Genomic DNA, 27,248 nt, shown 5'->3' with positions numbered 1-27,248 from the left:
ACCATAACTAGGCAGAGAACCTAGTGCATACAGGGTCTGTGATTTTTGCTTCAGCCTCTGTGAGGCCCTAAGAGCCCTGCTCAGTTGACTGTGTGGGCTGTGTTCTCCTGGTGTCCTTGACAACTCTGGCTCCTCCAGTTCTTCTCCTTCTCTCCCTCAGAGTTCCCTGGAGCTCCAAGGGAAGAGACCCAGGCTCTCAGATAATGTATGGATGTCGGTCTCTGCCTCTGCTCCCATCAGCGGCCGGAGTATGCCTCTCTGACGATGATTTGGCTAAGCCCCGATCTGTGAGTGTAGCAGAATATCATTAGGAATCACTTTATTATGTTTTTTCCTATTGTAGGTCTCTGGGCTATCCAGCATCTGGCTTCTGGTTATACAGGCAGTGTCTGGTAAGGGTTTCCTCTTGCGGTGAGGGACTGGGATTAGACCAGTCATTGTTGGCCACTCCCACAAGTTCTGTGCCTCCTTTGCTCCAGATCATGGTGCAGGCAACATAAGATTGCAGGTGAAAAGTTTTGGGGCGGGGTTGGTGCTCCAGTCCCTCCACTGAAAGCTATGTCCCAAGACTAAGGATTGCACAACAGATACAAGGGTTAGAACCAGAAACACAGTGCTTTGCTTTTGCCTTTTTAAAAGGGGAGATACAGGAGTGGGCTCATGAGCCGAAGAAAGATGCCCTCCCGCCCACAAGCATCGGATCACACATGAGGTGCAGCACCCACCTCTCCCAGGTTTGTACAGCGTTGGTTTTTCTGGGATACGGTCTGTTACACAAAGCCCGGGGAGGGTTGGGATGGCGCACCACTCTTTGCAAACTGGCTCTGGCTTCTTTTGCGTGTTAATCTTTCAGTTTCACTCTGTTGTCCCTACCCTCCAGTCATATAAATATACCTTTAAAATGGGGGAAAATAATCCTTACACAGAGGAATGTGTATTCTACTTCCAGGCAGAAAAAGGAAGGACAAAAAGGTGTTTCCCTGTCTGTAGCTCGAAGTAATCCTTATATCTTACCGGCACATTCGCTTTCCTACCTAGCCCAGCTATCCTAGGCTGGCCTTTGAACATCGTCCTGCCTCAATTATTTTTGGCTCTTTGAGATTAGATAGTCTGCTCCTTTAAAAAGACCGTCTTACATGCAGATTCAGTAGAAGAGGCTGGGGCCTTAAACAGTAAGTAGGGAACTCTTCATATTTCCTCTCTACCAGCTTGTAAGTGCTACAAGTACAGAGAACAGAGAGCTAGAGGTCACAGTAACCACCTTTGAATTTTTCCAGTATATAGTCCTCATGTCAACTTTTAATTATTGTTTTTTTGTTTGTTTGTTTTGTTTCTTAAGACAGGGTCTCACTGTGTAGGTCAAGCTGACCTGGACCTTGCTATGTACCCCCAGCGTAATGATGATAGGTTAAAAAAATGTATTTTAGACATGTAGAAATAGCTTAGTCAGGATCTCCGCCGCACCCAAGGCTGCACCTGATAAGCAGAACTCACTGAAGATAACCAGACGCAGGCTTTGAACCCCGTGATGCCCACTGATCAAGAGCAATGCTCTGCTCTGGACAGTCGGAGAGAAGTCCCCCCCCCTAGATCGCCCTGAGGCTTGAGGGTCTCCCCCCAGGATCCTGACCCTTGAATCAGAGACTTCTCTTAGAAACTGGACCTGACATTCACCTAAGAAACATCGCACAGGTGAGCAGCTTTGGGGAGATAGGCTTAGGACAATAGTTAGGAATTTAGAATGTGAACATTGTGTGAAGACTTCAGCATAATAAAATACGATTTTGTTATACTAACTAGATACTAACTATTCTAGATTACTTCTAAGCTATTAAAACTGCTGTTAAAATTTTTGGTCTGTGCCCCAATTTGGCGCTTTTTTTTTTTTTTTTTTTGGTAAAGCAAAGTAAATAAAAGCATCTCATTATGGTGGCATACAAGGCCTCGCTCTTGTACATTTCACTCTTCCCACACATTTTGCAATCAGAACTGTGCTTCCAAAGCTCTAGGCTAAAGCAAACACACGGGGTCTCAAGAGACAGCAGGCCAAGGAATGCTTTCCCGGTCCCAGTCTCGCCCCTCGAAGCGTGGGACGGGAAGGGCCGCGCCGCAGGAAAGCAGGGAGGGCGGCCAGAGGTCGGAGCCCAGGCGGCCCGGGGAGCGCCCCGCCTCCCGCGCCGGGCTCCAATCCGGGTACCCGCGCCCGGGCCGGCTCGGCCCCTTCCGGCTCCTTCCGAAGCGCCGGGTGCCGGGGATGCTGCGACTCGCGGGGCTCCTCGCCTCCGCCGGCCTGGCCGCCCGGCGACCCCCTGGCCAGCGCCTCCTCCGCCTCCGCGCCGCGACCATGGAGCGCCCCGCCGCGGGTGAGAGCGCGCCGCCGTGCGCGCCCCGGGGCTGGCCTCCGCCGTGCGGCGTGCTCGCCGTCCCGCTCCGCCTCCTGGGCTGCCCTGCAGACCCACGCCCCTCGGTCGGTCCTCCCCTCCTGCGCCCGGATGGGTGCCGCCCCCGCAGCCCGGTGCAACCCTCGCAGCCCCTGCAGTCCCCGCGGCCCGGTGCAACCCCCGCAGCGCGGGACGGCCCAGTGCACAGCTCCACGCCGCGGGTGCCGAGGGCTGTGGTTTTTTCGGGCCTTGTTACCCATGGTCCTTAGTTTTGCAACACATCCTTTCCTACTGTGTTGGAGAGGTTAACAAAACCAAGAAAAAAAACAAATCTCCATTTCTTTTTTCTTTTTTAAATGGCAAATAGAAACATCTGAACTCCATCTTGTATCATTTAGGGTTTTTATTCCACGTTTGGCAAACAGCACTTTAAAACCAGCGTCAATGTGCTGGCACCCAGAATGAACTTGAGTTTCGGTCAACTTTTGCTATGTGCTGAACTTGGGTAGGAATTAAGGGGTTGGATTTTGAGTGAAAGGAACCAAAAAGTAATTAGGGGGAAAAAGGTGTTCTCCAAGATCGTTATATACTAAATGTAAACGAGGCATACGAATATTAAAATCGGCTGTGCAACCATCCTAACTATGTAAATAATTTATATGTAAATATAAATTATGTAAATAGTACAAATGTGTTTCTGACTTTCAGGTGAATGGAATGATCCGTATCTTGTGGGAGACTTTTTTTTTTTTTTTTTTTTTTTTAATGCCGGAGTGTAGGTAATAGCGCTGATACCGAGACCCTTTTCACCTGTTTACAAGGTGTGGCCTTGCAGTTTAGGATGCTGTTAACATCTTTTCCACACAGTAACAAAGCCTAAACGGCTTGTCCGGGTTAGTGGTCCTCCCTTTCATGTGGTTTTGATTTGTCAGTTTCCCCTTAATAATCTGGATCGCTCCCTTTTCATGATGAGGAAAGGGGAGAATGATGGGTAAGTGGCTTGGTGGGCATGAAGTTTTAACTATTTCCGGAGACTCACTATTTCCGGTACTGTTTTAGTAGCTAATTCAAGTAGCTAGAAGGTGAATGGCAGGCCCTTTCTATGGCTGTTGAAACGGCTCAGGGATCAGAAGATACATTCTTTCATAATGGAACTCTATTCTGTTGTTGAGATGGGAAACCTATTTCGTATGACTCAGTCTGGCTTTTATGTTTTCTGTTCTGTGAAGTGGACCTACGATTTGAATATGTGAACACTTTTAGATGTGTGGTTTCAGATGATACTTTAAGTGTGCACATTTGTGGCTTTTCTTATAAAAGTAATATTCACTTCAGAAACAATTCAATGCAGTGGTTGGAAAGTACTTAGCATAGTGAGGTGAGGATAGCATTCAGAAGTCCTTTTCAGCCCTTATTCCCCCTTTTCCTAACTGTAAATCTTGGGATGATGCAGTTTCCCATCTGCTTTTTAATGTATGCTTGTTTGTTTTGTAACGATCAAGCGTTGGGCTTTGTGCGTGCTAAGTTGCTGTTACCTTCAAGAGCTGTGCCCTTGACCACACATCTGCTTGTGCCAGCGTCACCTTTCTCCTGTTGTTCCACGCTTCATGCAGTGTTTGTTTCTCCATTTGGCATTTAAATTACTGCCCCCTTTTGCTTTAAGCCAGGTCGTGAGGGGTCTTGCTTTAGTGTATATGATGGAAACCCAGATTTCAGTAAGAAGAACCTTAGGCCATCTTCCTTGCTTCTCACAGATTGGCACATAACTCCGCCTCAGTTTACAGTGCTTTGGTCAGTATCTGGTAGGGGGTGCACGGCCGTTGGTTCTGGAACCTGTGGATCATGTAACAGAGTCACTTGACGCAGATGGCAAGACGCGGACCTCCTTTACTTGTGGGAAAGCTACTGAGTCAGCTGCCTGGTGTAATAACAGCTTTGCCCTATGCCATCATTGTGTGGATTAAATGAGTCACCTCCCAAAGTGTTTCTAGCTGAGCATGCCCAGCAAAGTACCCGTTTAAATGGTGGTTAGTACTGGTCATGCTAATTTCCAGTTTCACTTCATTGTTGTTATTAGTGTAACATTTACCACTGTGATTATTTGGATTTGTGAAAAAAGATACATTTTGTTTCAATGACAGAGATATTGGATGACTTTAGAATTTTTGTGCCGTGTGGCTCAGGTTGAGGATGGCCTTGAACTACTCATCATCGTGTCTGAACCTCCCTGGGATTGCAGGTGTGACCCAACATGCCTGGCCTAGGGGACTTCATTTATTTGTTTACTTTGGAGTTGAATCTCCGTCTGGTATGTGTCACGTCACTCGAGGACCCTCCCATGGTGGTGCAGCCATGCCAAGCTTCAGTAACTTTTAATTTGAGACAAATCTTACTAAGTTAGTTGCATGGGATGGGTTTGAATTTACAGTCCTGTCTCAGCTCCAAAGTACCTGGGATTACAGGCCTGGGCTACCAGGGTCACTGTATTTAAGCAACATGCAGCAGCCAGAGCGATGAATTTATGGTTTGAATGATTAAGGACCAGCTGTTTTAGGGCTGTTTTCCCGGAGTGATGTCTTGTCTTTACACCTTGTGTAAGAGGACGACGTGTAGCTGCGATGGATGGACTTAGTTCTGTCCCTTAGCCTTTGTCCACAGCCCAGGACTTAGGGGCTTGGAGCAAGGCTTCTTGAAATTTGGTTTGAGAAATGTGGTTCTGGGGAATGATCTGCACTTCTCTTAAGATGTAAGAGACAGATACAGTCATGAACACACTAGCACTTGGTAACTAAGGTAGAAGGATCCCCAGTTCAAGGCCAGCCTATGGTACATAGAAAGATTGTGCGTCAAAAGCAAATAGAGAAGCTAGGATGTGGGAAAAGATGAACCTTTATTTGCTGTTGATGAGAAGGTGAACTTGTGCAATAATACTGTGGAAATCAACATAGAAGTTCCTCGAAACTGAAATTATACCTACAGTACGGCCCAGCTGTATCACTTCTGGGCATATACTCAAAGGATGCTTACGTCAGTTAATTGATACTGGCACATCATGTTTATTCCCACAGTAGTCACAATAGTCAGGTAATATAACCAACCTAGATGTCTGTCAGTGGATGAATGGAGAGAGAAAATGGGGTACCTTTATGCACTGCGAAATTCCACAAAACAGAATATTTGGCATTGTAAAGGAAAACAAAGAAATGAAATCATGACACTCGCAGGAAAAAAATAGATGCAACTGGAAACGATTATCTTAAGAGAAATAAGCCAGACTCAGAAAAGTAACTATATGTTTTTTTCTCATGTGTGGGACCTAAATTAAAATCATACATGTAGGTATATGTTTGTATTTATATATGTATATTTGTAGGTCATGAAACTTGAAGGGGATCCTGACCGGGGTTGGGGGGAGCGTCTGAACTGGTGAATAATAAGGAATGCAATGGAATGTATGTCCCAGGAAAGCAGAAAAAGGGACTAACTCGAGGAAGATGGGGAAACAGCCGGAGGTAGGCAAGGTGAACTGTTATAAACCAAAGAGGTTACATATGTATGAAGATGTCATAGCAGAACCCAATAATTTTCTGAGCCAACAACTGAAGATGTAATTCCAGTGTCATAAAGAATAAAAGAAAAAGAAAAAAGAGTTGTAGATGGTATTATCTTTTTGGAGTTAATAAGTCTTGTCTAAAAAAATCGCCTCTATCGTTCTCTAACAATGAGAAGTAGTTTGTATTTTACGTTCTTGGCTTTTGTCAATTTTGATAAAACATTGCAATTGAGTTTAATATGCTTTATTTAAAATGATGAAGAGTGGGCGGCCATTGTTGTGTACCACTGCAATCCCTGAGGGGTGGGGGATGAGGAGTCCAAGGTCCTCCTCAGCTATTTGTAGAGTTTGAGGCCAGTTGGAGTTAGGACACCTTGTCTCAAAAACAAAAACCAAGGAAGCAAGCAAAAAAACAAAAAAACAAAAACAAAAAAAAACCAAACAAACAAACAAACAAACAAACAAAAAAAAAACAAACATAAAAGATGGAGAATACCGTAGAGTAAATCATATTGTGGCTTAATTTTTTTGATTTTTGTATGTGGGATTGAACCCAGGGCTAGACACAATAGGCAAGCACTTGGCGGATTTCTTAGTTTTAATTTTAATGCCTTTTAATTCATCCTGTGAAAATGAGACAACCTGCCATGTCCAGAGACTGCTATTAAATACTGTTGTTTTCATGGGTTCTGAGACAGCCACACTGCAGTGAATTAGTAACCACTCCCACGAGGGTACTTTGTCCTGTCATTCAGAAAAAATTGATAGGGTTCCTGCAGTCGAGTTGGCTCTCTGCTAGGGGTGGAAGAACAAAAGGGGAACCAAATGGAAAACTGAAAGAGCATGGAAGAGGGTGACCATGTTTATTGATAGGAAGTTCTTTCACCCAGCATCCTGGTTAGAGTGGTAGGTAGTTCAGTCCTTTTAGAATCTCATGGCGAAGACAGATGCTCGGACAGCTGCAGCATCATGCGTTCTTGCTGGGCTGAAGGAATCCCTGTGTACCTGGGAGAAGAGTGGATTGCTAACAAACTTAATGGCTGATCATATTCTTTATTGCAATCCTTCATTAGAGTAGGTTCATGGTTCAAGGAAAAGTGAGAGTTTTGGCAGTAGTTTTCAAACTTCCCTTGAGCATTTGAATCACCCGGGAGCTTTTAAGGAATTCTGGAAGCTGGACTTGTCTACACTGTGGTAGACCTGGTTTAACTGGCATTGGGGTGGGATGTCCCTTGATGGGGTTGGTATAATACCTGGGATCATCTCTCCTGCTGTGAGATTCCACTTGGCTTTAAGACTCACTTAGCCTGAGCTCACTACTGAGCTTGCTCAGTAGTGGTGCTTCATTGATCTTATGACATACTAAAAGTTAAACTGGATCGAGGCCTTCCTAAAGAATGATTTAGTCCACCATCCTATTTAATGATTCTCCTTGCCTTCAGAATGTATCAGAACCCAGAAGTCAGTTTCCTCTATTTCATATGTTGCCAAGAATGTGTGCCGAAAGTGTTCACTGTAAGTGGCAAATACTGCAAGGTGAAAATAAACCTTAAAATACACCTAGCCTACTGAACAGCATTGCTTAGCAACACAGTCCACTCTACAGTACTGTTTGTTGTTGTTGTTGTTGTTGTTTTTTAATCTCAAGGTTGCCTGGAAGCTGGTAGTTATGCTGTCCCCTTCCCCCAGCATCACAAGAGGGGGCCGGACCTCATGTCACTAGCCTGGGAAGATATCAACACTCAACATTTGAATATGCTTTATACTGAGTGTTCACTGCTTTCCCAAGAACAAGACTCTGACCACATCCCACAGACTCTGGACACTGAACCCTGCCCCATGCCCTGCCTCCTTGGCTTGAGAGCTTCCCTCTAATCACAGGAATAGGGATGATAGCCAGCTTTTGTGCCATCATGAGGTTGAAAAGTTGTCCTTGAAGCCATCATAGGTCAGAAGCTTTCCTTGTGGCACATAGACTTGGCAAATAGCATTGATATGCGCGTATCATACTAGGACTATTTCCTATCACTACATGCTTAGATTGAGAAAAAAAAATTATAACAGTCATAGTTGGGTTTATTTACTCCTTGCATTCTGATTTCTATGTAGTCTTCTCATATGTTATGGGTAGTATTTAGGCATGTTTAACTATGTAAGTATTTTAAAAATTACTTTATTGTTGATACTGTTGTTTGGAGTCAAGATCTTAGTCCATAGCCCAGGCTGGCTTTGAATGCAGCATTCTCCTGTGTGCTAGGACTAGAGGCATGTATGTGCTCCCACATGTATGTGTTTCCATGCCTGACTTATAAGTACTCTTTTGTTAAGAGTTTTTCTGAGTATAATCTTCCTGGTGGCCGATGTTCCTTTACATGGAGCTGCCTATAAAGACTCAAGATACATATTGTTTTCCTTAAACTTTTGTTTAAGTCTGAACTGCGTTTGTGTTTCTAAAATGCTAGTATATACACAAAAACCTAACATTCCGCTTATTCTCATGCTTCTATTCTGAGCTTATGAGTAGAAATATTGTAATCTAAAATTTGTTGATAAAAATACCAGATAGTCTGTCTTAGTTATTTTTCTGTTGCTGTAAAGAAGCGCCACGACCAAGGCAACTTATAAAGAAAAACATTTAATTAGGGGCTTACTTATGGTTTCAGGGGGTGAATCCATGACCATCATTCGTGACCTTATAAATTTTAAAGATGTCAGAAGGTGACCCTTCAAAAATTCAGGATTCTGTGTCTTACTGGACTCTAAGAGGGAAGAGATGTTTTTGGTTGCTTGTTAGTCCCAGTTCCCAGTACAAGACCCAACTGATTAGACTCTTCATACAGGTTATAGGGCATTTGTTTTGGGTCCAGGCAGTTGTCATTGGACTCAACAGCAAGTCCCCTGCTCAAAATAAAGCTCTGGGTTCACTTTCACAGAGAGCAATGCCTCTTTTGTATATATTATATATTGATAAACTGCTATGCTACCTCTGCAACTTGGCTCTCCTACTTCAGACCCAAAGCATGTTTGTCTCATGCTACCTTTCAAATCCCCTTTCCTGAGTCAGGCTGGTTCTCTGACTCTGTGACGGGAGAAAGAGGACAGCAAGACAGCTCAAGAGTAAAGCAGTGACTAGCTAAGGGTCAGCTATTTCTATCAGAGAGTACTGTTATTGTCTCATGATATAATGATGTCTATAGTAGGGCTGGAGAGGTGGCTCAGCAGTTAAGAGTACTGGATGCTCATTCAGAGGTCCTGAGTTCAATTCCCAGCACCCATATGACAGCTTACAACTGTCTGTAACTGTTGGCCTGAGAAGATGACATTTTGTCTCCATTTTAGGACCAGGCCTGACTTTAAAAGAAAAACTAGACCATAGGTCACCAATTCCAGAAACAAGACCTTAACCCAGCTTGGAGATAACCACAAGGATGGGAAGGTATCTTATCTCAGGGTGGGGCATCTGTGCTGGGCAGCCCACCGACCTTGTAGTGTTCTGCCCAGTTCATGAACCCCAAAAGACCAGGAATAAACAGACTACGCTGTAAATACATGAGGTTCCTTTTATTGTAAATTACAAGCTGCAGCTTGGGCCCACACCCCCCACTGCTGAATCGGTGGGAGCCGAGCACCCCGTGCCCAGGTTAGTTGGGTGATTTAAAGATTCTGGTCCATCCCAGCATGTCCAAGGCAGGGGCGATTCCTGCCTGGCAAGCATCTATTGGTTAAAATGCTACATTTTGAATCTATTAGCTATAGGAAGGTTCCCAGACCATTAATGACCTGTTGTCCCTCCTTAGGGGGATGGTCCAGTTTCCTAGCAACTGTATCTCTAGTGGGTGGGGAAAGAATGCAGTAAGGTGGCTCTTCCCCTCAGGGCATTACTAGACTTCTTTACCTACCTACTTCAGGTCCTAATTGCTGCTAATTTATCTTTTGGTCTCTCATTAGTAGAACATTCATGGCACAGGAAAATACCTAACATTCCTGAGGTCTATAGATAGACCTTGCTCAATGTTAGCTATGTTAGTTAGCCAGTCACTTTGTAACAAGTGGGCATAACATTTGGGGGCTCGTCTGGGATCTGCAAGCCAACTCCCTTCCCAGGGCCTGGGCATATGGTGCTGAATACTGGACAGAAAGTGAGCACTCTGTCTGTGTCTGACCATGTCTGTCTGTGTCTCTGTGTTGTGTTCTATCTGAATCTGTGAACGGCTTAAGCCAACTCCTGTAGGTCCAGGTACTCTAAGTGCACACACTAGTGGAGACCCCTGCTAGGTGGGCCCAGAGATGTCTTGACCCACCCTGTATCTGGTGCAGTTTGACGGAGCCCATGTGGAATATGCCACTGCACCGGCCTTTGGTTTGTTGGAATGACGGAGAGCCCACCGAGGGACAAGCCTCCATTCCAAACTCTGGTTTAGTTGGGTGAAGCCTGTTTTCGGGGCAGCCAGCCCTAGTGGAACAGATGGAGAGAATGTTATGCCCTGATCTTAGTGTCCCCAAAGACCACCACGTGCATGCCGGCCCATGCTTGCAAGAGCAAAGAGCTTTATTCAGGCTTAAGCACCATCACTTGAGAGTTACCAGGGAGGACCATCCAGAGCAGCTGCTTATTGGGGTTTAAGCAAGGACTGGGAATTTCCAGTTTAGCAGTTACAGGATTGGGTGACATTCAGCAAGGGCAAGCTTGTTACAAAGTCATTGGCTGACTAACATAACTAACATTGAGCGAGCTATGTTAGGCATTTTCCTGTGCTGTGGTGAATGTTCTACTATAAGGTGGTGGGCTACCCAGCCCAGATGCCCCGCCCTGAGATAAGATACATTCCCATTCTTGTGGTTATCTCCAGGTTGTTTCTTGGCTGGGGTCAGGGGTGGGGATTTTATGGTCTTGTTTTTTGGAATGGGTGACCTATGGCCTAGTTTTTCTTTTAAAGGCTGGCCTGGTCCTAAAATGGAGACAAAATGGAGTTTATGTCACCCTCTCAACATATACCCATAAAAGATGGGAGACTACAGGTTTACTTATTGTCATCTATGTCTGAGTTGAACACTCTGCTTTAGAAAAGGATTAAAACCTCAGAAGTTTACGGTTTGATGTAAAAATGCACTTTTACAAACAAGACTATGTTAGAAGAGCAGTTATAACATTTCTTTATGTAGATTGCTAGGTATTGAATTCACTTAGCTGAGTTGTTTTGGTTTTAGAATTGGAGTTTAATAAATAACTATTCAGTAATACTTGTTTCTCTTTCTGTTTTGCTGTAGGAGAAATAAATTCGAGTGAATGTGAAAGTGCTTTAAGAAAAGAGGAAGTGCCGGGGGAACTGGAAGCCAGCACTGTGGACACCCTCATAAACATGCCTTTTGCTACTGTGGATATTCAAGATGACTGTGGGCGTAAGTACTGTGTTAAGAAACAAATATTAGCAGCAGTGGGCAGTATGATTATGCATTTCATAATGCATAATCATCTTTAAGCTTTTCGCTTTATATGCGTGTTTTTGAGTGCTAGCTGTTATGTCATGCTCTGTTGTCAAAACTGTGGCAGATAATATTAAGGCGTGGCTCTCGAGATTTTAGATCAGATCATTCTGTGGTTACATCTAAAAGTCCTGGATCTGGCAGAGGGTTCCATGGTTTCCAACAACCTACTTAAGTTCTTTAGAGCTGCCTGGGACTTCAGAAGTACCTAACCATTCGTGTAATAAATGGTTAATGGCTTTTGGGTACATGTAGGCACTTAGCTATGCATCAAGAGGATCCATCCATCTGTTCCTGAACCAGGCAAGCATTATCAGTACAGCCAGCAGCTTAGAGCACCATCTATAAACGTTACATAATGAATTCTTGATTGAAACCCCAAAGTAGAAATCTCATGTCTTGGTGAAAACAGAACTATATATGACAACTGGGACTCTCTCCTCTACCAAGGTGATAGGTCTCCCTATTATCCAGGAATGGATGAAACGATTCACTATCCAGCTGTTGGTACTTCTGATCTGTCCATATCTTATTCATATTTAACGTATCAGAACAGCTTACAATAGGTTTGAGAAACGAGATACTTCCAGAATCCCAGACAGGGAACAGTACTCCATGGCCTCTGTAATCTGACTGCTGATGAGGAGAACAGTGACCACCATGCACCAGAAAGAAGGGGTGGGGCCCACTTGTGACACCTCTTCATGCTTTGAAAAGGATGGCTACTTTTTCTCAGCAAGGGCCTCAGGAAGGATAGCCTTTCATGCAAGCAGAATTTTCTTTTTCTTTTTCTTTTCAGCAGGATTTGGCTTTTTTCTTACTAGAGCAATGCTTTCTATCCATGAAAAATGGGGCCTAGGTCAGCCTACTGCAATCCATTCTTAACGATGGAATATTGTACCACTCTTTGATAGGAGCTTTAAAGCTATTTGAGTGTTAGCCTATATTCCAAACCACAGAGTGGAGGATTTCTTCTGGGGGAAGATGGGTTTCAGAGTCTAAGCTCCTGTTTAATGCATGGGCCCTGTGAGATAAGAAGAGACATAGAATTTTGATTTCAGTTTTGATTATTAAAATTTCTTCTTGTGTGACTTTGGTCATTTAAAGTTTGTGAGTGGGACTTTAACTGTAAAATTATATATATAATGTATATATAAATGTATATATATATATAAATATATACATTTAGTTCCTCATTGAATAACTCAAAATGATTCTGTACAGATCAAAACAGAAAATCTGTATAAGAAAGGAGTTAAAAAATATAACAATGTACAAGTGTTACTTAAAAAAAAAACCCTTCCTTTGTGTGTGTGTGTGTGTGTGTGTGTGTGTGTGTGTATAGTTGTATGTGCTGGTACACATATGTGCATGTGGAGGCCAGACAATGACATTGTCTCTTTTAATCCCTATCTACCTTATTCTTTTGAGACAGTCTCTCGTTGATCCCGCACCTCACTGTTCCAGCTACCTGTCTCTGCCTGCCTCTAGCCCTGGGCTCAACAGTCACATCCTGCTGTGCCTGGCTTTGATGTGGTACCAGCGACTAAATGCATGTCCCCATGCTTTCCCATGGAGCCATCTCCCCAGCCCCTTCAAAACCTTTGCATCACAACTCAATTATCTGACTGCAATCTAGCTCCTATTTTTATGGTAGCTCTTTGTTTCTTACAATTCAAAGGAACAGGTAGAAAAGTTCTTTGTGGACCAGAAACTGTTAACTAGGTTTTTGTGAAGTAAGAGTTTTATATAAACATATAAGAACTAGGTGGTTGTTTGTGGTTAATTTGTAAGTATGGTCTGATAATGTTTATTATTATCCCTACAATTATTATGGAGGTATTATCTAAACCACTATCACACTCAATAAAAGATACCAACACCTGATAGATTTTAGAATAGCCTTATTTCACCTGGGGGATGGCAGATATTACCTCCTAAGCTGTCTTTACCTCCCAAGCTCCCATCCCACGCCATCTGCTCTAATAATTTTTATCTGTGTGACTTCCCATTCATGATCCCCAAATCCTTGCTAATGTCCTTCATCGGGGCCAGTTTCCTCCCTCCGTGCTGATCTGGTCATGTGCTGCTCTCCACAGTAACCCATTTCGGCTCTCTGCTTCCTTCCTTCTTCCTCCCCTACCTGTCTGCTTCCTCTTTCATGATTCTTCTGTCCCCAAAGCCCTCCAACTTTGACCACACTTACCCCATTCTGCTCTGCCCAGGTTTAGGCCTTTTATTCAGTTAATCAGGATTAGTTTCTTAGGCAAAGTTCCAAAAGTCATTTTGAGATATATGAATGTCTGCTCATCTGGGCAGCAGCCAAATCCTGGGGGCCAGTAATTACTATCAGACCAACCCCCAACAGGAGGTTTTTGTTTTTGTTTTCTTAGTTTTTTGAGACAGGGTTTCTCTGTGTAGCCCATACTCTCCTGGAACTCACTGTATAGACCCAGCTGGCCTCTAGCTCAGAGATCGACCCCCCTCTGCCTCCCAAGTGCTGGGATTAAAGGTGTGTGCCACCACCCGGCGCATAGAGTTCTAGGATAGTTATTGGGGATATTTGAGATCGAGGAAATTACCATTTAGTAGTAATATTGAGTTATGTTTAAAAAATAGTTAATTTAATAGTTAATAGTTAAGTTATATTTAAAAAAATTAAAATATCAAATTTCTCTAAAATTATTGTATAGAAAAGATTGTGTCTTAGTGGGTATTCTGTATCAGTTAAAAGGGTAAATTGTGTTCTGTGTCCTTTATGTAATTAATTGGGAATGCAAGTACCACACACCACTGCATAATGCATGGCTATGTTCTGAGCTTTGCCTTATTAGGCTCCTTTTTTGTTTGTGTTGTGAACGTCATAGAGAATGTTGAAAAATAAGATGACTGTGATGCCACTAGGTCATTTTTTTAAATTAAAAAAAAATTTTTTTTAAGATAGCAACTCCATACGTAGCCCAGGTTGGCTTTGAACTCAAAGTAGTCTTCCTGCCTCAGCCTTTCCAAGTGCTGGAATTACAGGTGTGCAGATCCACTCCCAGTCTACTTGAAAGATTTTTTTTTTAACCTGTTTAAAGAGCAAGAAAGGAAATATCAAAACAAACTCTAATTTATCCTTAGGATTTTAAGTAAGAGCAAGTGTGAAAACAACCAAACCACAACAGATGGAACAGTAATTAAATTAATTTTTCTTCTAATTCACTCCTTCGTAGTTTTTGAAGGAATAAAGAGCATTGAGGAAAATTCAATGATTTACATAAGATGACATATGGCGGTTTTGTTAAAAAAAAACAAAAACAAAAACCCGTGGTTGAGAGTAACAGCCTTTGTCAATGACATAAGTTCATCAGTGCACATTAAATGACTACTGGAGTCATTATGAAAATTAACAAGTATAATAAATTAAGTTTATGGGTTTACAATCTGTACTTGCATGAATGACTTTTTCCTAACCAGTAAAATTACTGTAAACAGTCTGCTGAGAGAACCAGGGCCCACGGCCAGCCTTCTGCGTTTTATGATCTCAAGTCACCAATCTCTAATATTTTTATCCGGAAGCTAGATGTCTGCATAAATATTTGCTTTATCTTTTTACGTGGAGACAAGTAAATGGAGTAACAGCAAATGATCTTTCAGACACAGACTGTGATCACAGAGTTGGAAGGGAAAAAGCGGAGAGATACTACCTTTTGGTTCTACAGATAAACTCGACAAATACAGGGAGACTTTCTGCAGACAAGCAAGAACATGACAGTGGCGCAGAGTTGATCATGTCGGCAGGACACTGAATTAAAGGGGAAGAACCCAAAATACACTACAAGGGTTGTAACACTGTACCATGTGCATGAGCGATTGATTACATTTTAGGATAACGGTTCTCTGACTTTTCTGGAAGTAATGAATTGTGGCTTTAATTTTTTTTTTTCCTTTTAAAATCATTATGAGCCGTTAGATTTCGATCATATTTGATATAATTCACACTACTAAATTTGTTATTCAACTTGATGCTCAAGTTATCTCATCTTTGGCCAGTGGCAGGATTATAAGTTGACATTAGAGACTGTCTGACATGATCCCACTTACTACAATTTGGATCACGCATGACCACAATGGCCCGTGTACCAGGTCACCGGTGCTGCTGGGAAGTGGTGGCATATTGTACTAGGAGGAAGTGGGGTTAGCAGGAGGAAATGAGGTCACAGGGAATGGATGGAATAAACAGACACTAACAAATCAACCGGCAATCCACTTTCCTAGTGGTAGAAAGACTGTGACTTCAGACACAGTGGCTACTGCCTCTAATCCTGAATTTGAGGGGTTTAGGAAGGGGGACTGAGATAGCAAGACCCTTCTGCAGAAAAACAAAACCAAAACCAAAAAACTGCTTTGGCATGTGGTAGAGAATGCTTGTTAGTGGTACCCTAAGGCGTAGTGAGAATTTTGTAACTTGGGTTTATAAAAAAACACAGAAATGTTTTGTGAATATGTGTTTGTTTTAATCCCGGGTGTGGGATAGGAAACTGCTTCACAGCAGGTCACTGTGATTTGTCCCCCGCTCTATCAGGGCTATGGTTTTGCCAGATAGTTTCTTTGAATGTGTGACATTTGGAATTCTGGGAACTTTTCAGAGGATATAGAAATGCAGAGGTGGGGCTGCCATTCTGGCTGGTTTGTGCTTGGATGCTGTTGGTTGCTGTTTGTCAAGTAGTTGTGCACAAAGAAATGAAAAGAAGAAATTAGATATCCTGACAGCGAAGGTCAAACTTGCCTCAAGGAACTTGATGCCCCTAGTCAGCAGGAAGTAGTCTAACTATAACTTCTCACCCTTTACCCTCTAACAGTTTTTCTCTCCTCTCTAGTGTATGGGGGCTAATAAAGGTAGGAGAGAGAAAAAAGAACCAACAAAGGAGCACTAAGGCATAAGTCAGGCTGATCTCCTGCTTTGTAAATAAACTTTTCCTGGGACACAGCTATATCCTTTCACTGTTTTGTCAGAGTTAGGTAGCTGCAACATAGACCCTATGGTCTGCAAAGCCTAAACTGTTTATAAATTTGTTCTTTATGGAAGTGCTTACCAACTCTTGCTTTAGATTTGAAGAAGAGAATTATACAGGATTGCTGCTTATTGTAGATACTGCATGACTTCTTCCTTTTAAACTAGGTTATCTTTTTTTAAGTGTGCGAGATGCTTTCTCACTTTGCTTTGTTCTCCTCTAGTCACTGATGTGCCTCAAATAAATTCGAAGAGAAGCAAAGAAAATAAAGGCAGCAAGAATGATCACATAAAGAAGAGGAAAAAACCCACAAAAGATTATCAACCCAACTATTTCTTGTCCATTCCAATTACCAACAAAAAGGTGATAGTGTCTCAAGAATTTATTTTTACTATGAAGCTTTATTCTAAACTGTTTTAAAGCATATGAAGTGATAGCCCACTTGCTTTGAGATTCTTATAATATTTGATAACATTGTAGTAGGAACATGGGGGAAACTTACCATTTAAGTTATAGAAAGTTGTTTACATAGTAGTGTTGAAAAAAAAATTATTTAATTAATCACATTTAATGATGACAGGGTGAGACGGAAGCCATCCCATTAGAAGACCAAATGGCAGATACCTAATGCAACTTCCCTGAAGACACATAACTTGTGACTAGAGGAGAAGCCAGTTTTGTTTGTTTGTTTGTTTCAATCTGTTGCTTGGAGATCATTCCACTAAAGGGTCCCGGTGTTTTCATTAAGAGGATGATCAGGCAGTGATACCTGTCACCCCATTATGGTGACAAAAGCCATGCTCACAAGCTCTATGACAAGATCCTTTCTAAAGTCCTGCTCAGTGTATTGGAGGAGGCCTTTGGAGTCAGGCAGGAATGAGCATGTGCAAAGAGGACTCTGCAGCCCCTGGGAGGATGGGAAATGCCTGCACAGTCCTTTACATGATGGGGATCCTCGCAGGGTTATTCCTTTAAGCATTCTTTGTTGCTGTGTAGGCTGAATGTCCCTTGCTCAGAATGCTGGAGATCAGGAATGTGACACATTTTGGACTAGTTTGGATTTAGACCAGTGAAGTTATTTGTATGTACATGATAAATCTTGGGGCGAGATCCAAGTCTGAATAAGGAATGCATTTGTTTTCATACTTGCCTTCATCCCACTCCTGAAGGTAATTTAATGCCCAATGTCTAGTGCTTCTGAGTCTACGGTTTATCAGATGATATCAGGTATGAAAATTTCCCCTTGCATTTTGTTTGCATTTGGAGCATTGTAGATTTTAGATTTTTGGGTTAAGAACCCTCAACCTGTACCAACTTAAGATTACATGTTAAACTCAGTATGAATCTATTAAAATCTGACTTTTCAGGTTTGTATACATTGTATAAATAGTAGAAAATGGGACCAGCTAATGATCTCGTACTGAGAAACTCTTAAGATAGAGAAAAAAACAAAACAAAACAAAAAACTGTATCTTAACTGGAAATTCTAAAGCAATGACATGGGAATGAAAACACCTAGGAAGAATACTTCATTCTCAAGGCTACTTTTACATCTTAGCCTAAAGTTACAGCCAGATCTGAATCTGATTGCGAGTTACAGATACTTTTTGACTTAGCCAGCAATTCTCAACCCGTGGGTCATGACCCCCTTGAAAGTGAAAGGACTCTTTTACAGGGGTCGTATCACCTAAGACCACTGAAAAAACACAGTCATTTACATTACAATTCGCAACGGTAGCAAAATTGCAGTTAGGAAGTAGCAACAAGAATAATTTTATGGCGGGGGTCACCACAGCATGAGGAGCTGTACTAAAGGGTTGTAGCATCCGCTGTCCTAGGCACTCTGTTAGTGTTGGCTGTCCTAGGCGCTCTGTCAGTGTTACTAAGGATCAAACCCAGGACTATGTGTTTGCTAAGCAAGCTCTCGAACCCCAGCCCTGCTGAGAATCTTGGGCCAAATAAATAAACACTGGAGAAAAACAACCAAGTTTTATTGGGTCATTCTAGGAAATACCCAGTCTTTGAGACAGAGTTTAGCTAGAGAGAAGAAACAATAAAAAGAGAAAAGCGACTTCAGATTTGCATTCTGGTTTCATGAGCAGTAAGGTAGTCCTTGGAGGTGGATAGGTGAGTCCAAGCAACTGCACACTGTCTTTAGGTGCTTGTAAGCTGTTTGGGTTGGTTTCCTCTTGCTTTAGGACTTTTCGCACACGGACATCATTAGCCAAGAACAGGAAGTGGTTCTGCTGCTTTAGTGGGCAGCTGTATGGAAGCCAGGCTCTGAGGAGACCAAATGGTAAATGGTAGACAGTTGGAATGACGTCCCCAAAGACACATGACTTCTGGCCAGAAGAGAAACTAGTGGTTCTAGTGTTTTTGTTTTTGGTTTTTTTTTTTTTTTTTTTTTTTTTTTTTTTTTTTTTTTTTTTTTTTTGGTTGTTGTTGCTTAGAGATCATACCACCTAAGAGCCTCCCAATGTGTTCAGATATGAGGGTAATCGAGCTGTCAGCCATTATCGCCAGTGTTGATTTGGTTGATCTGGATGGCTAGGCACGTGTCCCTTCCTCCCTCAGCACCCAAGCCTCATCCTTTCTGAAGCCGTGTAGTTGGTGAAAAGAAAGATCTTCCCTGATAGAGGAGGGCTAGTCTTTGTCAAGAGCGTATGAACAGCTGCACCTCAAACCTCCAAGCAAACTCTCTCAGGGTGTTTGATTGGCCTTTCCCTGCTTTAACAGGGCAATTTGTCTTATTGATTGTACTTGGCAATTAAACCAAGAAGGCCTCATAAATGTTAGGCACGTGCGCTACCACTAAACTACATCCTAACACTCATCTTACTTCTCTACAGAAAGAGCCTCACTCAGATGTTTGGGCTGGCCTCGGACCTATGATCTCCTCGCTTCCGCATCCTGAGTAGCTGGGATTACAGGCGAGGTCCAGCAAAGCAATTGGGTTTATATTTCATGCTTCATGCTTCTGTTCTTTGCATCCATCTTAGGGTATCTCCATCGCTTTGTTGTCAATGTTTGACTTCTCTCTTCCAGCAAGGGTTGGTGGGGGAATGTGATAGGATATGGCATGTGGGGAAGGGGGGCCAAGAGGAACTCTTGGAAAACTCTTTCTGTCTTCCACTAGGATTCAGTCACAGGGGATGGGGAAGGAAGGATGATGGAGTCCTGTATGGCTTGGAGTTCACAGACCTGGTGACCTGCCATTGCCTTACAAACTCTGCTGGTTCAGGTGACTTGATTACTAGAGTTTCAGCTGCTTCAGGGGATAATGCTGACCTCGAGTGCTCATTTTCAGGCCCCATGCTGAACATAGCAGCCACCTGCTTCCACCAAACTTTCCCACTGACACCAGGGTAGAGTTGTACTGTTGACCCCATTCTGTAAAGACTCTGCTCTTCTGCTCTTCCCCACATCGGGCCTTCTTTCTGCTTGAGACTCTCTTGCCTTCTCGACCCGGTCACTTCCCTATTCTTATTCCATCTCTTAGTTAAAGGTCTGGTTAGCACTCATCATTCTTCCAATTTAATTGTTTTCCCTACAGTATGTCTTTTTGTATTCTCAGTGCTATCCAGGATAGGTGCATGTACCTAACCCCACTGTCATTTCACTCTAACCCCACTGTCATTTCAGGGATCCAAGAGCATTTCCACCATGCCACCTTGTAGTCAGAATTCCCGGGTCCTCACATATGATATGCAAATGGTCCAGTCCTAGACCCCAGAGTATTAACAACAATAAACACCAATGCTGATTTCATAATATAATGTCAAGAGCAAATTATTTTAGAGGGAGTAGGGTGGCTTATAGCTGTGGCAAATGCAGCTTAGTTTAATACTTGGGAGGCCTTTAGGGAGCAGTAAGATTTTCAAATTTACATAGGAATATGGGGAAAAGATTCAAGAATTGGACAAGAGTAGGACATACATAACAGATCTTTTGCCAAGAGCCTTTTCTGTTTGTTTTAAAGTATCTAATGTTCATTTTTTTTTCTTCTTCTTTTTAAAACTACTTATGAGGCTGGGTAGGAAGGCCTGGGAAAGAAAGCCCATTTGTCACATTGTTTCAATGGAAGAATGAATTCCAAGTTCCAGTTTAGTGACCTGCAAACAGGCTCTGGGAAGCCAGTACATTCACAATGAGTTGCTCTACTTTTGGCCTCAGCTTCTTGGCACCCAGTTTTAAAGAAGAAAAAAAAAAAAAAAGAAAGCATTCAGAATTACACGGCTCTTTGATTTTTCAACATGTTTTTACTAGTTTGAAATTTTTTAATTTAGAAAATTTTCATTTCATATTTTTAAGAAACAGGATTAGAAAATACAATAGAATTGCAACAAGGTAATACCCCAACTGGTAGCATAAGAGTATGTGTTTTGCCATTAACATGTAATTACATATTAATTTAAAAGAAGAAAAAAATGATGGCTTATACTGAAGCTTATTTTAATGGCTGTGATGGTATAATTATTTATCTGGCTGTTGCCCACGGGTGGTTTTATGTGCTTTCACATGTGAGGTAAAGTGCTTGTTGGTTGTCTCTGTAATGAAGTGTCTGAGGTTATCGACTCATAGAAAGGCATGCTACTTTTTGGCTCCCAGGTTTGAAAGTTGTAGTCCTTGACTGGCTTTACTTCTGGGCCTCAGATGAGGTAACACCCCATGCTTGGAGCCCGTTGTAGAGCAAAACTGCTCCCCTCTTGGCAAAGAAAGGGTTGAATTGGGATATAGCAATCCCTTCAAGGACATTCCCACATGATTCAATGACTTCTGACTAGGCCCTTAAAGAGTCACAACTTCAGAGCACCAACTTGGGGACCAAGCCTTCAACACACGTGCCTTGTGGGGGGTGGTGCTGTGCATTCATGATCCAAACTATTGCAAACAAATCAGCATTGAACGACATGCAAGGACATTTGTCAGATGCTGTCGAAATGAGGAGTATACCAAATTTTAAATACTTTTTTGTATGCTAATGGGCAATTTTCCTTTTGTATTTTAAAAAGCATTATTCCTGTGTTTCTTCATTTTGTAATGTGAAAGTTGCTAGTCTTAATGAAAGTATGGAATATTAGTGAATTCAGTGCTAATATACTAAAGTATTTGAAGTGATCTTATATTAGACACTTGCTAAAGAAGTTTAGCTTGTGTTTCCTGCTTGAGGCTGTTTTTTTACTTTTATTTCAGTGTTACTGTATTACTATATTTTCAAATACTCTTATGGTTGTTGATGGGCAAGGAAAAAGAGAGTTTTTAGCCCTGTGTTGTGTATATGGGTATTTTGCTTACATGTATGTCTGTATATTACATACATGTCTGATGCCCATAGAGGCCAGAAGACGACGTCAGATCTTTTGGGACTGATGTTGCTGGTGGCTGTGAGCTGCCATGTGGGTGCTGGGAATCTGATCCAGGTCCTCTGGAAGAGCAGCCAGTGCTTTTAACTTCTGAGCCATCTCTCCAGCCCCTGAGAGTGCTTAGCACGAAGAAAAGTTAGGTAGCATGTATATCCCATGTATTTTTTCTTCTTGTCTTAGAGATCAAACGTAGGTCATCTTGTGTGCTAGACAGCACCCTACCAGTGAGCCATACCCAGATTTCTGGATCACATACTGATAGAGTTCTAGTAACTGTTAACCAGGCAATAGATTTAACAGTGAGATGCTAACACCTTGCAAAAATTTCTAAAAACAATGTTACAAGAGTGTCAAAGGTGCCTGTCCATTGTGCACTAGTGTAGTAGAATATAACATGCCCCTCATGTAGAATCTTGCTAACTTATTCCATTTTTTTAAAAACTTATATATGCCTTGAGTCAATTAGAAGGTTTCAAAGATATAATGATGAATTTTCTATTTGCATTATTTTAGGCATATGGACTGTGGTTCAGTGATGATGTTTAATAGTTGAGTGTCTACTTTTCTGTTAACTCAATGAGTAGAATAGTTAAGATTTCAGTAAAGTTTTATTTGTAGAAGTCTTGTTTAGTCCTATATTTAAGTTTAACTGTTAGTATTAGGTTTAAGAATGTACTTTACAGTTACACCAGCGGTACGGGATTATGATGGGTAAGGTTTGATGTTTTATAGAATTTTAAACAGTGACTGTAAAAATTAGTTTTTAAAAAATAACACACAGTTAAGAGTCTAGACTGTTTTTCTTGTCTTTTAAAGATTGTAATTAAGAATAAAAAGCATTTAAAAAGTCTTAAGATGATATCAGGGAACCTATAAATTAATTGGAAGCATCAAAGCATTGTTAGAAATATATTGCTTGATTAGATTAGCTTTTAAATTTTCATAGATTTGAACTTAATCCTATATTACAAGTATTATGTGGCTTCATGGAAATAACAGTCTTCAAAGCATTTTAGAGTTTTAATTTTTAGTTTTACAATTATTGTGTAATTCCACAGCACAGATGGTCTAAAGCCATCTGACCATGTAATGCTGATAACAATAATGAGGCCGGCTTTATTTGGCCTAAAGCTTGTTCCTGGCTATCTTCCCATAGAGAAGGTTCTGGCAGGATTTTCCTAAGTTCATAGAAAGGGCATGCCTTCAGGGAGAAGTTTGGACCAAGATCTGCAGTATCCCCCAAGTCCAGAGAAACCTCTTGGCAATCTCTTAGCTGCTGGTCTAGGGAACCCTTAGATTGTCTTTACCCTTCAGGCGAGAGGAGACCTTCTCCTGCAGTCAGATTGTGATCTAAGCCGTGGACCTTTTCTCAATAGAGCTAAACTTTTCTGTGGTGGCCTTTTGGTGCTGTAGGAGAAGAACGGGCTTGTCTCAGATTCTGTTTTGGCTGGGAACATAGTATCAGATTCTCTGCATATTAAGTGGATTTTCTCATGAACTGCAAGGATGACAGTGTAATGCCTGAGATAGATAAGATGAGGCTTTAGTGAACCGAGCGTGGCATACAGTTCATGTGTATGGCTGATCACCAAGGAAAACAAACAAAAAAATGAAAACAAAAACAAAACTCTGGCTTTCATCAACTGGCACACCACAGAAGGAAGAGCAGAGGGCTACCACTGTGAACTGTTGAGAATCTGCATGCACATCAACAACAGTATTAGGGTTCAGAAGCACCCACAGTCTTGGAACTACAATTTTGTTCATCTCAGAAAAGTCTTAGACAAACCCTCTGCTTCCTCTCCTGGCTTTTTACCTGGTGGGAGGGCAGTGTGGCAGGCATCAGTCCGTGGCTTTGTTTTAATGCCCACTCCCACGCCCACACAATTAGTGAAAGTCCTTGGATTGACTACATCGTTAGGGAGTTTGGGGCCATTGAGGCAATGGCCAGTCTACTTGAATATTTATACTTTAACTTTGCCCTGTGCTGGTTGAGGAGGAATTCTACAAGTGGCTTCAGAGTGGTCTGAGTTTCTAGTTTATCATTCCTTGTTTGTGAGGGGCAGTGTAGCCCTCAGACTCCAGAGGGTCAAGGAACTCTGGAATGATTTCTTCCTCCAAAGAGAACTTTACGTGTCCCCTCAGGGTAGAAAGCTCTTCCACCTCAGTGTCATGTGGTAGGAAAGTGTGCATCCTGAGGCTGGTGCTGAAGACATCTGAATTGGTCATTCAGAGATTCTTTGGAATTGATTTGAACAACGTCCTTTCCCACTGAGATACTTTCTTTACACAAAGAGGTTTGTTGATGTATTACAGTAGAGTGCAAAGCCGGGAAGGGGGGCTTCGCTTTCTTCCAACAGCATGTGGGTGATTTCCCATTGATCTTGACCTGAGGGCGCCCATGTTTATTAAAGTGTGTTACTGGAAGCAATGCAGTAGAGTGTGTATTGTGGCCACGTCAGTGCTGACCTTCATTTCAACAATCAGGGCCTGGAGGGTTGCCCTGATGGTTCGGCGTCTATATCAAAAGGTGTAGTTTCTTTGGAGGGTTGATAGCACACCGAACAGTCTTTTTCTTCTTTAGTGTGACTCTGTAATGGAGACAGAAATCTATCGGTCCAGGGTCCCTTGGTTTAGGATCTCTTGAGATAAGATTTATGAAAAGAACCCTTAGTCTTTGTTCATAGAGGGTTTCTTTTTGTTTTGTTTTGTTTTTTAGTTGTTTGGATTATTTATTTATTTATTTTTATTGCATTTTATTTAGGTTGTGACTGTGTACACACATCTGGTGATCAGAGGATAACCTGTAGGAGTCAGTTCTCTTCTTGCACCGTGTGCTTTATGGGGATTGAATGCAGACCGTCAGGGCTGGTGGCAGGTGCCTGCACCCACTGACCAAGCTGGTCCTCATCTTGTTCTTTTTGGTCATTAAACTGTTTGGCTGTGGTTCAGCCTTCTGTTTCTCTGCAGGTCACCAAGCCCTTTGACAAATATCCATAAAAGTCATTTCAGTACCAATGAGAAATACTCCTGCTTTGGTGTGTGATACCTTTACAAGTTTTTCATCTTTGTAATAACGAAGTTTAGAGAATTAAAAAAAAAAAAAGAAATATTCAAGCTGTGGCTTAAGGAAAATGTTTAACAAGTGAGAGTCCTAATCAAGCACTAATCAGAGAGTGAGTCATCTACTTTTTTTTCCTGCTTACATTGAGTGAATAATAGACCATTCAGTCTTCTGTGGGAAGACAATGGAAATAGCTTGTGTAGGCCTTTTAGCTGTTTGTTGGATCCCTAGAAACAGCTTTTGAAGAGTGGCCAACATTTTGTTCATGTGTATTCACCTGTTGGAGGTATAATGGACCTGGTGCTTTCCTTTGGTTTGGTTTTTCAATGATTTTGGAGGTCATTGGGGCTTCTTTTGAGTCCTAGTTCTGCCACTAAACCCTTAGAGCAGTGGTTTTCAACCTTCTTCATGCTGCAGTTTAATGCAGTTCCTCATGTTGTGGTGACCTCTAACCATGTAGTTATTTTTGTTGATACTTCATAACTGTAATTTTGCTAATGTTATGAATCCTAGGATAAATATCTGATATGCAGATAGTCTTAGGTGACCCTGGCAAAAGGGTCATTTGGCACTCAGAGGGATTAAGAGCCACTGTCTTAGAGAAATATCTAAGTTTGAGTAAGAAGGAATTTATGAATTGGAGACACTAGACTTAAAGGGTGCCTCTTGTATTAGAGGCAGATATTTATAAGAAAATTGTGGGAGTTAAATAAAGAAACTGGATATACTTATGAAGTTGCCTTTTATGGTTTACCTTGTTGAAACATCCCTAGTCACATAATTATTATATGCTAGTTTGCTGCTTATGAATGGCTGAGGTTAATCTCTTGGGTTTGGGGTAGAAGCCGAGAAAAAAATCACTTCAGATATGAAAGCTTAAAATTAAAGCTTTGTTTTCTTGAGCTCATGAAGGTGGCCAGTTAAAGATCTGAACCACATCCCCAAGTTGAAGCTGTATTGTGTATGTAAATGGTAAAAACCACAGAGTTAGGTGAGCGGGATGGGCTGTAGTATTGTCCAATCATATTTTGACCTAAGGGGTTAAGCAAGGGAGTTTCTATCAATCAGGATAGGAGTAGATCCCTGAGAATGTGAACTTGTTTGACCCTGCCAGCAAGATGGAGAAGTTGTCGTTGAGATGGCTGGACTCAGACAGCTGTCTCCTCACAGGTTGTCCCTAAGATGTCTGGACTCGGACAACTGGTTCCTTACCACAGAAGCTGTTCAGCTATTGGGAAGCCCCCAGCTCTCCTAGGATCTGGGACCTTGAACTTAGTTTCTCTCCATGATTAGATGGAATCTGAAAATGAAATGGTAGTGCTTAGCATAAGTTTCTTTTGCTTGTTCCCAACAAATCTATGTTTCTGTCGAACAAATCCAGAAACGACTAGAGTCAAATTTTGCATTTCATTTAAACAAAGTTAGAGCTTATTTTTAATCTCCTGGGACAATTTTAAGGGCAGCTTGGTTTCACTTTACCAAGGTCCATGGAGATAGGTATAGGATATAAGAGATCAGAAATGTCTTCTTGGAGAGAGATAGGCTTTATTCTGACCAGATAAAGTACAGTGGGAATTTGTAACAAAGAGCAGAGGTAAGGTCAACAGATACAACATTGCCAAGAAGAAACGTGGGGCTTTGACAGAACCACTGCTAAAGGTAGGCCACAGGGAAGGTGATCAGTGTACCAGGGACGGGAGATTCTCTCCAGCATGGCTTCACAAGATTCTTACTCAGAAGGGTTCTACAGGGACAGAGAAGAGAACCAGTGGGCCAGTTAAGAAGCAGACTTGGAGCTTGGTTGGAGGAAAAGTCTAGGACTCATGGTTTGCTCAGTGCGGTCCACAGATAATGCGGCTGTTGTTCAGGGTAGCAGTCACTCCTGAATCAGAACAGCCTGCTGTGCTCATGACCCCCATCTCCTTATCCTCACCTGTCTTTGTTTTGTTTTCCTGGATGCCGCTTCTGTTGCCAGCTCAGCTTTTCCTTTTCTCTCAGTAATGTCTCTCAATGATTCTACAGTCCGGAGCTTTCACAAACTCTCTCAGGCCTTTCACAGAGCTTGCTACTTTACTTCAGATTACTGTCCATCATGCTGATGTTTACAGGTTGACTAGAATTTGTGGGTGTAAAAGGATATGGAGGCAGGAGATGCACCATCCCTCCTCCTGTTCCAGGAGAACAGGTCCTGAGAGGGAACACAGATGCCCGACCTGGGCTTTCCTGTGAATGTCAAAGTTTGGGCTTTCTTCAGCTCTGTCTCCATGGTTATGCCCCACCCCTCACAAGTTAGGGAAAAAAATCCCAGCAGTCATTTTTGTTGGAATTCCGCTTATCCCAGAGAATCTCGAAGGCAGAGGAAGAGGTCCAGCACGAGGAAGCGGTCCAACACGTTCACTGTGGGAC

General features: G+C 42.1%; 1 protein-coding gene across 4 annotated transcripts in view; it reads left to right on the top strand.

The window, feature by feature from the left end:
• The first annotated feature begins 573 nt into the window (after nucleotides 1-573).
• The window catches only part of Akap7 (A-kinase anchoring protein 7), a 128,062-nt gene continuing 101,387 nt past the window's right edge, over nucleotides 574-27,248 (top strand). For 2 of the 4 annotated variants that reach the window (XR_008719248.1, XM_055599303.1), the window contains exons 1-3: nucleotides 2,237-2,363; nucleotides 11,203-11,334; nucleotides 16,639-16,778. Coding sequence is in view for 3 of the 4 variants with exons in the window: in XM_055599303.1 (XP_055455278.1) it covers nucleotides 2,255-2,363; nucleotides 11,203-11,334; nucleotides 16,639-16,778 (381 nt within the window). In the remaining variant the exon portion in view is untranslated. Of the gene's footprint in view, nucleotides 735-2,236; nucleotides 2,364-11,202; nucleotides 11,335-16,638; nucleotides 16,779-27,248 lie in introns of those variants that run through there. The other 2 variants (XM_055599304.1, XM_055599302.1) reach the window with 2 other exon arrangements.

Source organism: Psammomys obesus, unplaced genomic scaffold (genome assembly GCF_907164565.1).
Source record: "Psammomys obesus unplaced genomic scaffold, mPsaObe1.curated_primary_1811, whole genome shotgun sequence".
NCBI lineage: Eukaryota > Metazoa > Chordata > Mammalia > Rodentia > Muridae > Psammomys > Psammomys obesus.
Note: the sequence above shows the minus strand (reverse complement) of the source record. Positions and strands in the feature narration are given on the sequence as shown.